General features: G+C 33.3%; 3 protein-coding genes across 4 annotated transcripts in view; 1 reads left to right on the top strand and 2 right to left on the bottom strand.

Annotated features, from left to right (window-relative positions):
* The window catches only part of LOC126724965 (uncharacterized), a 69,774-nt gene extending 64,113 nt beyond the window's left edge, over window positions 1-5,661 (top strand). The window contains exon 9 of the mRNA XM_050429420.1: window positions 5,385-5,661. Coding sequence (XP_050285377.1) covers window positions 5,385-5,468 — 84 coding nt within the window. The 3' untranslated portion in view covers window positions 5,469-5,661. The remainder of the gene's footprint in view (window positions 1-5,384) is intronic.
* The window catches only part of LOC126724966 (aminopeptidase M1-C-like), a 34,824-nt gene extending 21,327 nt beyond the window's left edge, over window positions 1-13,497 (bottom strand). The window contains exons 1-5 of one of the 2 annotated variants that reach the window (XM_050429421.1): window positions 13,156-13,496; window positions 10,371-10,696; window positions 9,764-9,906; window positions 8,191-8,317; window positions 7,433-7,766 (exon numbers count right to left, since the gene is read on the bottom strand). In XM_050429421.1, the coding sequence (XP_050285378.1) occupies window positions 7,659-7,766; window positions 8,191-8,317; window positions 9,764-9,906; window positions 10,371-10,403 (411 nt within the window). In that variant the 5' untranslated portion in view covers window positions 10,404-10,696; window positions 13,156-13,496 and the 3' untranslated portion in view covers window positions 7,433-7,658. Of the gene's footprint in view, window positions 1-7,432; window positions 7,767-8,190; window positions 8,318-9,763; window positions 9,907-10,370; window positions 10,697-13,155 lie in introns of those variants that run through there. The other variant, XM_050429422.1, reaches the window with a different exon arrangement.
* LOC126727732 (putative F-box protein At3g23950) lies at window positions 11,597-12,910 on the bottom strand. The gene has a single exon (XM_050433651.1). The coding sequence runs from the start codon at window positions 12,908-12,910 to the stop codon at window positions 11,597-11,599; it is 1,314 nt and encodes a 437-aa protein (XP_050289608.1).
* Window positions 13,498-13,811: the final 314 nt, after the last annotated feature.

Raw genomic sequence — 13,811 nt, 5'->3', positions numbered from 1 at the left:
CTAGGGACAAAAATCTTATCCACATTAATTGCAGATGCCAGCCACCTCTTACTTGCCAATGCTTATTTATTTAACAACTTTTTTGTAAATGCTTATTTATTTAACAACTTTTTTGTAAGAACCTATAAGTATTTTTGAAATATGTAAAAAAGATTGAAAACAAAAGAAGAGAAAACCATACATTACCTTCTTTTATGAATTCTCCACACTAAATGTGCCATAATTGCACGAAAAAACATCTTGCAATATCATTTTTATATCATAGGATGCTAAAAACAACATTCAAAGACATGATTTATTTAGAAAATGATTTCTTCCCATTCAAATTCTCTAATTTCTTTCAATTTTTATTCATACGTGACTTGAGATATGGATAAAAAGTAAAACCTAAAATAAATTAAACACACAAAATCAACTAATGCTACACTCACAATTGACTAGAACTTGGAGGGGATTTCGCCTCGATCCATGACATATGAAAGCTGGAGTGGAAAAAAAAAAAAAAAGAAGGTGACGTAACCTGCTAGACTTTTTTGCATTGGGATTTAAGAACTACTTGAAATAAAAAATTTAGCACTAACCCTTATGTTTTTCTCTGAATCATCACTCTTAACGATACTTACTAGTTATGCCGTTCATGTGCACAGTAAACTCACTTGTATACCCTTTGTCTTTTGCAATCCATTTTAGGGGAACATTACCAGCAACAAAAAAATTCAAAATAAATGATTGGCACATCTTTGTGCATGGTTTGGGTGTCATTATCGATGTTGTAGCTCAACTCAACACTAATAATTTCACCGATATTTTCAATGTTCAAGTGCTTCACAAAATTTTGCAAAAATAAAATAAAACTTTGAATATTATCAATTTTGAATATTATTCAATCCCATGGATGAGAAAAAATAAAGAAAGGTAAAATATTCCAACATTTTCAAGTTTAGATAAGGATATTACGGTTTCTTATATGGATGTTTCTTTCATATTTTATATAACCAAAGAATGAATTGAATTAAAGATATCCCAAAGGAGAAAGGGTGGCAATCCAATCCCATCCAATCATATGGAAAATCATAAAAATATATAAATAATAATAATAATAATAATAATAATAATAATAATAATATATGGTGGCATTAGTTGTAGCACGAAATGAGGAAAATGAGGATGAACAAGCAATTTTTGTGGGGCCCAAAAACATGAACTGGCAGAATTGAGAATCCAACGGTAAAGTAGTGGCTTCTGAGTTCGCAAACAGGTATTAGCCATTAGATTAATGTTTTAGAGCACGCTTTTTTTTTTTCTTTTTTTTTCTCTCTCTCTCTCTCTCTCTCTCTCTCTCTCATATTTGGTTTGTGCTTTGATTAAAAAACGGAGAGAGTTTAGTTAAAACAAGGAACGTGGGAAAGGCAACACACAAAAAAAAAAAACAAAACAAAACAAAACAAAAAAAAAAAAACGAGATTATTATACAAACACTCTCTCTCTCTCTCTCTCTCTCACCTTCTACTCTCTTAAACCCTAGCACCCGAGATTCCGATACTGAGAGATCAGAAGTATTTCACTTCTTCTCCACCGACAATAACTCGTTCAGTACTTGTTGCCCACTGCTTCTCTCTCCTCTGCTCTGCCTGTAAGTTCATTTCAACTCTTTTTCTTTTTTTTGCTATTCCAATTTTCTTATTTCGAATTTGTTTGTATTAGGAAATTTTTATTCTTTGTTTGGTTTCTGGGAAAATAGAGGACAAAAGAGAGAAACGAAATATTGAAATTAGGTTTTTGGTGGTCAGAATTTTTGTCTGATTTCCTTTAGGAAGCCCGACCTTGTATAATTTTTTATTTTTTTAATGGTATTAACATTATTGAATTTGCGGTTGTCTGAAGATATAGATACGAATGTAGCTACTTATTGTTGTCTGAATTATTTGTGTTTAGTTCTGATGATTATTTCTTGAGTCATTTAAGTTGGGAAAAGTGGAATGGTGAGTGATGTGGGTGCGCGAGCGGGCCAATTTTTTGTTTTTTGGTTAGTAAGAATAAGTTTATTGAATAGAGACTACTTCATGAAAAAAAAAAAACACGAAGCAGCCTAAAAAATTACAACTTGAAAAATATCTACGAATGAGTTGACTCTGTGAAAGATTGAACATAATTTCCATATATGAAACCCGAAGCAAAAGACCACTCATAAAGAGAACTAATGAAGGAAGCTAGCAGTGGAGTTGCGTGTGCCTTTTGATGTAAATAGGTAATGGTAAGTGATGTATGTGCGCATTATGGCAAAATCGAGAATGTTGGGACAACCCTTAGGAGGGATGATTTGGTGAAAGTGAATTTCTAGAAAAAAGAGGGGGGAGAGGGAGGGGGAGGGGGAGGGGGGGTTAGATTGATATCAGGTAGGATTTATATATTTTCCTTCTTTTTTTTTTTTTGGAAATGTGGATTTATCTTTTACTGGAACCCGTTATTCATTAGAAAGGTGCAGGATTGGGAATTCGAAGACATGTATTAGTTAATGGCTGTCCTATATACTATAAAGTTAAATTGCGGGGAGGGAGACAATTTATAATGGATCCCTTTGAGGACACAAGGCTTCGAAGTGAGGAGTTATTATATAAGGCTCTGAGAGGAGGTTGGTAAGCTTATGTTCCATCAATTGTGTGTCATTAGGTGAGACCTTCGCTACATGTGACCTTAGGGTTAATCATATTGGATTGGTGCTTTATGTGCAAAAGATAGGGAGAGAGTGTGTACTGGGAATTGATATTTGGCGTGTCTTGGGTAATGCCTTCTTTTGTGTTGGAATTTTTATCTTGTTGGAAAGGATGTTTTGGTAAGAGAAGCAATGGGGAGATTTGGAACGCTGTTTCCCCGTGTATAATCTAATGTATTTTGAGAGAAAGAAATGTTTGCTGCTTTGAAGGGAAAGAGAAGCATACCATGAAGTTGAAGTATTTAGTTTGGAAGCCGTTATCTTGTTGGAAAGGACGTTTTGGTAAGAGAAGCAATGGAGAGATTTGGAACGCTGTTTCCCCGTGTATAATCTAATGTCTTTCGAGAGAAAGAAATATTTGGTGCTTTGAAGGGAAAGAGAAGCATGCCTTGAAGTTGAAGTTTTTAGTCTGGAAGACTTTGTATGACTGGACTTCGACTTGTTAGGCTTATTCCACTGTTGACTTTCTATAGTTCTTGGACCTTGAATTTTCATTAACATCTTTCATATAAATTTTTAATTATTTTTTTAACTGGGCTTTCCACTTGTATACCTGCCATTAACTAGGGTTGCACTCCTTTATTTTTTTTAAATGGATTTTATCACTTATCAAAAGGGTGTGTTTGAACTTTGAAGTAAGCATAACTAATATCTCTATTGATAGAGATGCCAATGAACTCATTTGACTATGATCAGTGGAATAAATAATAAGATTAAACAAAGAGAGCTAATGTTACATTAGCCATAAGAGATTTTTTTATTTTTTTTTTATTATTTTTTTTCACTTCATAATCAATGTTGGTAAAAGCGTTTAGTGCACTTAATTAAGCTCATAGGCCTCTTGTAGCTTAGGAGCAAAGTACAAGTGCACCCTTGATTGAAGTGAACTGCACATATTTCAAAAATAATATATAATAACCTCTGATGCAAAGATAAATAACATGTAATAGAAAAAGTTAATAAACTCAAAATATTAATATATTTTGCCTATTAGCTAAAATGGTGCAATTGCACAAAGTTTCGTTAGTTCAAATTTTACGTAAGTTATTTCAATTTCTTAAATTTTTATGTAGTAAATTTGAAAACAATTATCAATGGACAATATGATAATAATCTATTCTTAGAAATTTTATACGTAATTCCCTTTTCTTTGACATTTTTTACCTATCAAAAAAAAAAAAATTTATACATAACATTTTATATAGTTCTCGTGTTTTATAAAAATACGTAACTGTGATATGTTCAATAGACAAAGACAAGCACAAGAATGGTAAATTATCCTTTTTTTAATTACATAATCATCCATGTGTTACTATTTACTATCTTCTTTTTTTTTTTTTAAAAAAAAGCTACTACCTTCTCAAAAAGAAAAAAAATAAAAACAAAATTTCTGTAAAATATAAACACCAAAATAATATTTTAATATTTTTATTTGGGTAAAATATTATTTTGGTTCTTAAATTAAAGAAAAATTTTGCTTTCCGTTCTTAAAAAAATTATCCCTAAATTTTGTAAAAAGATTTTTTTTTCTTCAATAATTTAGAGTAAAAAAAAAAGAAAAAAAATAATAATTTTTTTAATAGTTAAAGATAATTTTTTTTTTTTAAAGTTTAAACACAAAAATTGAAACATTTTCAAGAATTTAAGGATAAAAAATAATTTTTTAGTAAAATTTTAGGATATATATATATATATATTTTAACTTTTACAAAAATGTGATACTATATATCCATATAAAAAAATGTGATACTATAAATTGACAAAAATTAAACTATAGGATTAATTTGGTTGCTTGTTGGCCCATAAAGGCCCATAATGCCATTCATTTATATTCAACGTTTTGGACTTTTGTTTCATAAAAAAAAAAATAATAATAAAAAAGAAAAATAAAAAAGACAGAGTTTTGGACTTTTGGGCTTCTAGGCTCTAGCCTTCTTCCTCATCAAACTCAAACAAAAACGACCGCGTATCATTCCATCCATCTCACCCTCCAAATCTGAACCCAACATTAATTTGTGCTCACTTCTCAACCATTGGATCTCATCTCTTGCCCACCTTATGTATAACACACTTCCCCGAAATCACAAAAACCTAACCCTAATCTCTCACACTGTGTGCTGCCTTTATTCTTGTGCAAGCACTTGATGCAGTCCCACAAAGAGGATTTATATTTGAGGTTGGTAAACATATACTAAATCAAATTTATTGAATGAAACTGATTTGATTGGCCGTTGCTGTATAAATGTGACAGATGAAACTCCTTTAATGCATCAGCTATAGGCAACTGTTAAATGGTCACTTTTATTATCATGTTGAACCAGATGTTTCAATCCTGCCAGGCATGTTTCATTCATTGGATCAACTGTCTAGTTCTAGGTTCGTGTTTAATATATGGTCATATACACTTCTTTGAAGGTACACTAAAACAACAAAGATGGAGTCATAGCTATGAGAAGTCATCAACAAATTGGTATATACTAAAACAAGTTGTAAACTACAAAATAGTTTGAGAATATGTAGTTGATCCATTTCAAAGACAATACTAGAGCAGTGAAATGATTTTCTTGTCCATGATAAACAACCCCTTATTGATTTATTTGAACCATGTTATTTTCTTCTTCCTTTTCTTGAAAACTGGGTCATCAAATGTTCTCTGCTTTTTGTGACGTAGGTGGTCAATGGAGATGAGAAGATTTCAAATTGGCAAGGGTGTATGGCTAGATTGATGGAGAAAGCTGGACAACAGCTTCAATAATAACACCCAAACCATGCTAAAAAATGTGCCAATCATTTATGTTTACTTGTTTTTCTTTGTTGTTGGTGATGTTCTCATGAAATGTTTTGCAAGAGAAAAGGGCATTACAAGTGAGTTTGTTTTACACATGAATTGCATAACCATTAACCAGTAATGATTCAGAGAACATAAGTGTTAGTGCTAAATTTCTGATCTCAAGCAGTTGCCAAAGCCCGACACAGATAATCTAGTAGGCTACATCAACTTTTTTCCACTCCTGTTTTGATATGTCATGCATAATCGTCTTTTAATGTCTCTATTAGCGGCATATGACATCTTAGAAATGTTATTGCAAGATGCTTTCTCATGCAATTAAGGCATATGTAGTGTGGAGAATTCACAGAGGGTGTATTGGATCACATTAGTGTATGATTTTCTTCTTCTTCTATTAGTGTGGAGATTTCAACAGTAGTTTTTTTTTAAAAACCAACATAACAACTTTTATTATAAAAATAAAAAATAAAAAATAAAAAATAAAAAATAAAAAGCCAACTTAAGTACATTGGAAATGTACTATAGTGGCAAAATATCAAAAGCCCAAATTAAAATGATCAAATAAATGAGGAAGGGAAAAAGAAGAACAAGATGGCAAAACTAGACTCTATACAAGGAGAGTCGGGAGGAAAAAAGACTAAATCTCAAGAATAGACTGCTCACAGTTCTCAAAGCATCTAGCATTCCATTCTTGTCATATACATTGTTACAAACAATGTGGCATAAACGTGAGACCAATTGGGTGGAGTCACCCACATTGACACAAACTCTTTTTACTCTCCTAAATCCTAATAATCAACAATATAAAAGGAAATAGTAATTTAGGGAAAAAAAATGTTGGTGTATGGAACAATCTTTACATTCCTAGCTATCTAATTCTCCACTTCATGTGGAAAGCAAGTATTTTAAATCACACATTTCCCATTTTTATCACAAGCTCGTGTGATTCCTCAGATCTATGTCATTGTCTTTTTCTTTTTTCTTTTCCAGATAAGATAGTGCCTTCTTTATTAGTTTTGTCCCACATTGCTAAAGTACAACAAATACTTGTAATACACTATAGTAGCTGGTTAAACATATTATAATTGAAAGAGATGCTATTGCTAAGAGGCCATTTGTCGAAAATGCAAGTAGCAATTTTTTTTGTTTGCATAATTTGATAGTTGGGGAGAGAGATTTGAACCTTAAACGTCTTTGTTAGAAACACTACGAGGTGCCAATTGAGTTACAAGACTATCGACAAAATGCTAGTAGCAAATTAAAAGCAAATTCTCTCTTCACATGAGATCCAATTTGTTCAACTTCAGAGAGTACATTAACCAAAGCACGTTCAATTAATTATCTAATAATCCAATTAAACTTTTTATTGCTGTATTACAATGTTGGTCAGCCATATTGCTAGCAAGCAAGCATTCCATTTTGCATTGTTTCATAGGTCCAAGGATCAACATACATAAAGTCTCAACCAAAAATAGAATATATATATATATATATAGTCAATTTCAAATATGGAAAATGTCAAGAACTTTTCTATTTCCATAATGAGTTGTTATTTTTCATTGGCTATTTTTCAAAGAACTTGAGTTCCTGGAACTCGAGTTACATGGCAAAGTTCACAAACTTGCACAAAGTTCACTACAAAATAGCAACAAGGTGGCTGACCAATAAAGCTTGACATTTCCAACTTTAATGTATCCAAAGTACTATTTGATGAGGCCAAACTACATTTATTGATAAAGATTTGTTGGACATAATAAGCTCAAATTGCATGGAATTTCTTTGAACTAGCCAACCAATGCATCATCGCAAACTGCATATATGGTAAATAAAGACTCAAGATACACACACGTACCATTGCTATTTAAAAAGGCTGAATTAGTTACCAGAGTGAGAATCTTAGTAATGCAATAGTGGGTTAACATTGCTCCATATTTGGCAAAGATCAAGTCCCAGTTGTCTTGCATTTATCACCAAATAAATAAGTCTCCACAAATTTTAATTCAAGAGGAAACTTCAAGATCAGTATATGACATTCAAAGTAAATAGTTGCCTCTTAACTCCCAATCATAATACTTTCCAGACTATATACACAATTGGACATACTCCCAATTATTTTCTGAATCCCAAAATATTGGTAATAGTTAAAAGTAAAACTCATCACGAAGATGCTGACCAGGAAGTGCATACCTTCAACCATCTCCATGCTACCTCACGGCCTTCTGAACTTATCAAGAAAAGCACGAAAATAATATCTTGATCTTGAACCTGAAAGGATATTTATATGAATAACAATTAGATCCACAAGGAAGATGAGGCCGTTAAAAACCGTGATTTAATTGGCACAACCAATACCTCATCAAACAACATAAAATTTGAAACCTCGAGCAATATATTTGGGTTTGGACAAGATGCAAGACAACCTATACGAGGATGAAAGAATGACACTAAATTTAAGTAGCTTTCACCCAAAAAGTGACAGGATACTATTGCCAATGTTACTAAATCTTAACAATATCTGCTTCTCTATTGAGCTTCAGTAGGGACTCAAATCCATTCCTATTTGTGGTACTAGCATTTAACATTACAACAATGAAAGCAGCCTGCAGAGCATACACCACTGTTGAATATAAAACTTGAAAATGCCCCTACTAATAAGGAAGTGATTTAAAAGTACAGGTAAAACTTTTACCTTTCTAGTGTCCATGGACAGGAGATAAGTATTTCTATCATTCAGTAATGTCTGAAAGCGCTGGATTGCTTCCTTGAGAGTTTTATGAAAGACTTCTCTCAACAGTGCATTTAATGACTCTCTCCAGCTATTGATTCCCAACCCAATTTTCCGCACAAAGAAAAAAAAAAAAGATATTCAAGTTTATGAAGAAGCCTACTTCACTATATAACTAAACCTAGTACATATATGACAGTAATTTGAACATAATGCTGAGAAGGCCGCAAAACATTATAAATATGAAGATATTAATTTGGAGAGATAGGTATTCATATATTTTCCAACCTTATATACAATTAGACATACTACCAATTATAAATTTAAAGTAAATAGTTGCTTCTCAACTCCCAATCATAATATTTTCCAGACTATATACACAATTAGACATGCTACCAATTAGATGTTGAGCAGGAGGTGCATACCTTCAACCATCTCCATGCTACCTCACAGCCTTCTGAACTTATCATGAAAAGCACGATAATACTATCTTGATAAAGATAAATAACTTGACCTCTAAACCTTTAAGAAATGCATGTTTTCTTATTAATTAATAATAATACCTGTTCAAATTCCAAAATATTATCTATGGATTTTATAGAGATAACTGGAAATCCTTCTTTTTTTTACCAAGCATCCATCATTGAATTGAGTTCACCAGAGTTCTCTGAAAGAACGCCCCACAAATCATCTGTCTTTGTATTCTTTCCAGCATATCTTTTTATGCACTAACTTAAGGATTTCTGGTTCAAATAAGAAGTCACAGAGTTATATATGTAATTTAGTTAAAGTTAATTTTCTATCCACTTGTTACACAGCGAAATTTTGATCATGTTCAAGAAGTGCAAATTACTACAGGAATATAATTCAGACCTTTCCCCTCAGTCAGTTTCATAAATTTGTGTGCAGAACATGTTGAAAAAAGAAAAATGTTCATGGTAGCATTTTTGTTACCAAGAATATTTTCCACAAAAAAGTGATATTAAGGTCTGCTGCACTGAGAAATTATACATTGTACACATTAGTGACCACAATTATTAGTGGAATAAGTGATCAAAGAAAGCTTCCAATTTGACAAATATAAGTGACACGGCACATATATGGATTCTAAAAGAAGAACAGACACTGGAGCAAGAGTCTCTGCCCAAGAAAATACCTAGAAGGTGTTACATGGCAAAAGCATCCTACACACTGAGTCAAACCCCAATCCACTCTAAATTTTTGAGCCCATGTGGTATCAATATATATTCTTTTAGTCCATTGAATAATTGAAGACTATAATAGCATTGTTAACATATAATAAGATAAGAAATAAACATAAATCACATAATAGCCTTGACAATTATAAAGTGCCAAACCTGTTTAATGGATAAGAGAGCCATTAAAGCTTTATAGAACAAATGACATTAACTAACAAATGCCAAGCATTAGTTCTGTATATATTTTCCAAAAAAATGATTATGAAAATATTGCATAGAAGGTTTTACTATGAAAATACAGAATCAATATTTGGTGCTCCATATAAAAATAAACCAACCACTTTAAGTCAAGAACATGAACCATCCCTCCTGAAATGTGCCATACCAAGATAACCCTGCAACATTCGAGTGACAGAAGATCCCTTTTGTAGCTGATAGAATCAAATAATTCCCCTATTGAACGAGCCCGGGGTACTTCGACCTGCAAATATGCGAAATATCATGTGATGGATAGAGTTGAATTACACGTCAAAGTTATGTTTTATATAGAAATTTCCTCACAATTTTTTCTCAATTGAATTCATAATTGAGATGGGCTTATAATATGGTAAAATTAGTGCTTCAATATTTGGAGTTGGATTATTGGATATTTCCCTGCACTGTCACCTCCCTTCTACTAGGTAGTGGTCCAGACACTGACAACAGATGCATATGCATGTGAACACACAAACACGCACACACTAAGTTGACTGTGTCAATACATTTACTTTGATGATGTTCATTGCGGTTCTTGAAAATCCAGTAAAACATGCCATTTTAGGAAGTAGTTTGCAAATTAAAAAGGTTGTTGATTTCATCACTACATTCACTTCCTTACCTCAATAATATAACATGCTTAAATGATGTACTATTTGCAACTTTTAACACAAGCATTCACTTCCTTACCTCAATAGGATGCAATTGTTCCAATGCATCCATACGCAGGCCATCATTTGTTTTTAGAAGAAATAGAGTCCATATATTCCACTAAGGAAACATGCTGTTGCCTGTCAGTGGCCATATAACTTACCTGGAAATTTAAGATCAAATACAGATTCAAACAAGAAAATGAATGTATTGCAATAGCCAGCAAGTGGAAGCAGTAATGTGAGATGTCTCAATTTTACCCATGTTGCAAATCCCTCATCAAGTCATAAATGACTCCGCCATTCCATTGTTACTAGATTGCCAAGCCATAGATGGGCTAATTCATGTGATACAGCAATTGTGAGCTGACAAAACCAGAATATGATTTAAAGAATTATACAACTATTTAAGAAAGAAGAATAGTCAATAGAGCCTTACAAATATTCTCTACAAAAAAAAAAAATCTCTCCTAATGGTAACTATGCACCCCAGACCCCTCTCTCTCAACGGACTGATTGTTGACTGATTATTGATCGACTGGCATTGACTGATTGCTTTTTTTTTCCCTCAAATGACCTACTTTATTCAGATTTAGTGCTCTTCTAGTAGGGGAGAGAATCTAAACCCTTAAATGAGTCCCCAAAAAGACTAAAACAAAGTAACGTGTTCATCTTGGCTGTGAGTCCCAAAAATTGTTCAGTTTTGTCTTTTGTGTCCCAATTTGACCCTTACTATTCTGTATTTGATTGTGAACTTGCATCATATTGCACAAATTTGTTTCCAAACCTATTCAACTGCAGCAACTGCTAAAGAACTATAAGCCTCCACAATTGCCAAACTTACCTACTTTTAGATAAACTCAAATCTTATCTCGCATTAAATTAACAATCCACCTCCAAGAAACATCAAATCTATGACTATGACACTAAATATTATAACAAACAGATTCCACTCCATATCCCGATATGCAGTTGCTATATAAGGCGCAAGATAGTTCAACAAAAGTTACATATATGTTCATCTCATTCAAAATTACAATAACTAGTTTTAGATTCAACAATTGATAAGCAACCACTATCCATAAAAAATAGATTATGAAAAATTTTAACAAATACATATTTTGCTAGGTTAAAAGTTTTGAGGGGAATTCACAAAAGCCTAATTTAGGCAAACCATAATACGGAAACCCCCAAAAGGCAAAAAGCTTTAAAGACACAAGCTAGCATTAGCATTAGCAAGCAGTAGAATAGATAGGCTGCCTTCACTTATAGGAAGGGAGAAGAATGAATGGGAGTTGGCCAACAAGGGAGCACAAAGTTGAAGACATTTTTGCCATCGGAAAAGATGTGAGGATCTGGCAAATCGCGAATCACTTCCAGTGTTTTTCTGCGCAAGTTGCATGATACCACCTTAAAATGAATCATCAAATACATGATATCCCGGTCATTTGGATGAAAGGCTAGGACCATCACAAAAGGATATTTCTTGACAACGTATTTTGTGAGCCAAGGGGACTTTTCCGAAACCATTTGATTAACATACAGCTGGTGCTCTAAGGACCATTTGCCTCCTTCCTCTCCTTTATCTTTGAACTCCCAAATGCATAAAACAGGATCAGAGAAGTAGTCGTAAGGGAAGCCTGAAATCTGGGATATCCTCAAGGCACCGTGAGATACTCCAAGGCGCCCATTATCGAAGGAAGTGTCCAATTCTAGGGGCTTCTGAATGAATCGATAGCATCCACTGTTGTAAGGATCGAACCCAAAAAGGGAGCCATCCTCACTACACCAAAATAGCAAGCCATTATAAGGAACAGCGGGGAAGGCAAAAGAAGCCAATTCAAATCCTTCAGGGCACGACACCAGAGACTCACTCCATTTACTTGTGTCAGATGAGAATATGTACACCTTGAATTCCGTTGACATGCCCTCAAATTCAGGAATGAGCATCACTCTAAAACTAAGCTGAAGCTGCTGATGATGATGATGATGATGAAGAAGAATGTCACAGGAGTTACATATGAAGCCAATCAGAGGCCGCCGCCTTACTACTGATGCGGTGTATTGATGTGGAAGTGGAGGAAGGGCAGTCCATTGCCTAGTAATTGGATTAATGACATAGTAAAAAAAGGGAGTATTATGATCACTAACAACTGCAGATTCAGAGCATAAGAACAAGTCATGACACGAAGCTTGAATGTTGAACTCATTGTGGCGTTGTTCTTGATACATTGGTGGAATGTAAGGCAGAGATTTAAAATAAGGTTCCTCCTCCAATGGCAAGAGGAGATGTCCATTCTTTGTTCGCCAATTAGTGCACTGGAGTAGCAAGGTAAAGGGCCAATGATCCACTATTGGCCGACTGTTGTTGTTGTTGTAGTAGTTAACAAAGCATCTAGCGAAAAAAGTATCAGTGATAACAGAGCACCATTCCTTTGACACAAACTTGCATCGCGTCGCGGATTTCAGATCCAGCCTATGCAATATTTCTAACACTAGATCTATTGGGAGATCCGAATTCTCGTAGTATGAGATTACACTACTCCTCCTATGGTGTTTTTTTGTTTTTCTCATCTCCATCGTTAAATCAATCGGAGGATAGGATTACAATTTTTTTTTTTTTAAGATATTGTCATCAGCATATATAGCCAAAACCACCGACTATCCGTGTCGGTTACCAAATATCAATATCAATATATATATATTTTTTTTGGAAGTCTTAGCTTCGTTTTAATTAACAAAAAAAAAATTCATTCAATTCAGGTTACAAGCAACTGAGAATATTTGAAATCAAATTAAACAACAACAAACAATATTCATATTACCTGGTGGATGATGAGGAAACCTTCACCGTCTCGATTAGCGACTAGAGAGAGAGAACTCAGTGTTGACGACGGTATACTGTATAGCTCCGTTTGAGAGAGAGAGAGAGAGAGAGAAAAGAGGTTTTTGATTTTTGAAAATCTTGTGTGTGGCTCTTCCGGACATGGACTGGCTAGCTTATAAAATGTAAAATTCGCCCACTGCGGGGAAGATCAAGAGTGGAAGAATGAACAGAGGGAGGAAGAGGGATTTCAAATTCTAATATCTTCTCACGAGGGCAGATCTTCAACGAAAATTGGATGATATGGGGGCTTACGAAAATAACCCCTTCCATTTTCCATAAACCTCTAAAAAATAAATAATAATAAAATAAATCAAAAATACCAATAGATGAGGCTTTTTTAAAGGCTAAAAAAGATTAGTATTTTTTTTCTTTTTCTTTTTTTTTTTTCTTTTTTAAGTTAAAATTCAAAACTGGCGTTCTATGTTTTATTATAATTTATTTTAATTCTTTAATTTTGTTTTTTTTTGTCCATTTCATATGGACTTCATTTCAATTTTTTATATTTTAAGTTTATAAGTTTCTGCATCAACTTTTATTAGATATTGCAGTTAATTATGATGATTCCTTGATTATCAGTGGGTTGATAAGACTTGA

Source organism: Quercus robur, chromosome 5 (genome assembly GCF_932294415.1).
Source record: "Quercus robur chromosome 5, dhQueRobu3.1, whole genome shotgun sequence".
Taxonomy (NCBI): Eukaryota; Viridiplantae; Streptophyta; class Magnoliopsida; order Fagales; family Fagaceae; genus Quercus; species Quercus robur.
The sequence above is the reverse complement of the archived record's forward strand: the minus strand, read 5'-3'. Positions and strand labels throughout refer to the sequence as shown.

Excerpts from the sequence above, each read along its gene's own strand:
- LOC126727732 (XM_050433651.1), bottom strand. The coding sequence starts at position 12,910 with ATGGAGATGAGAAAAACAAAAAAACACCATAGGAGGAGTAGTGTAATC.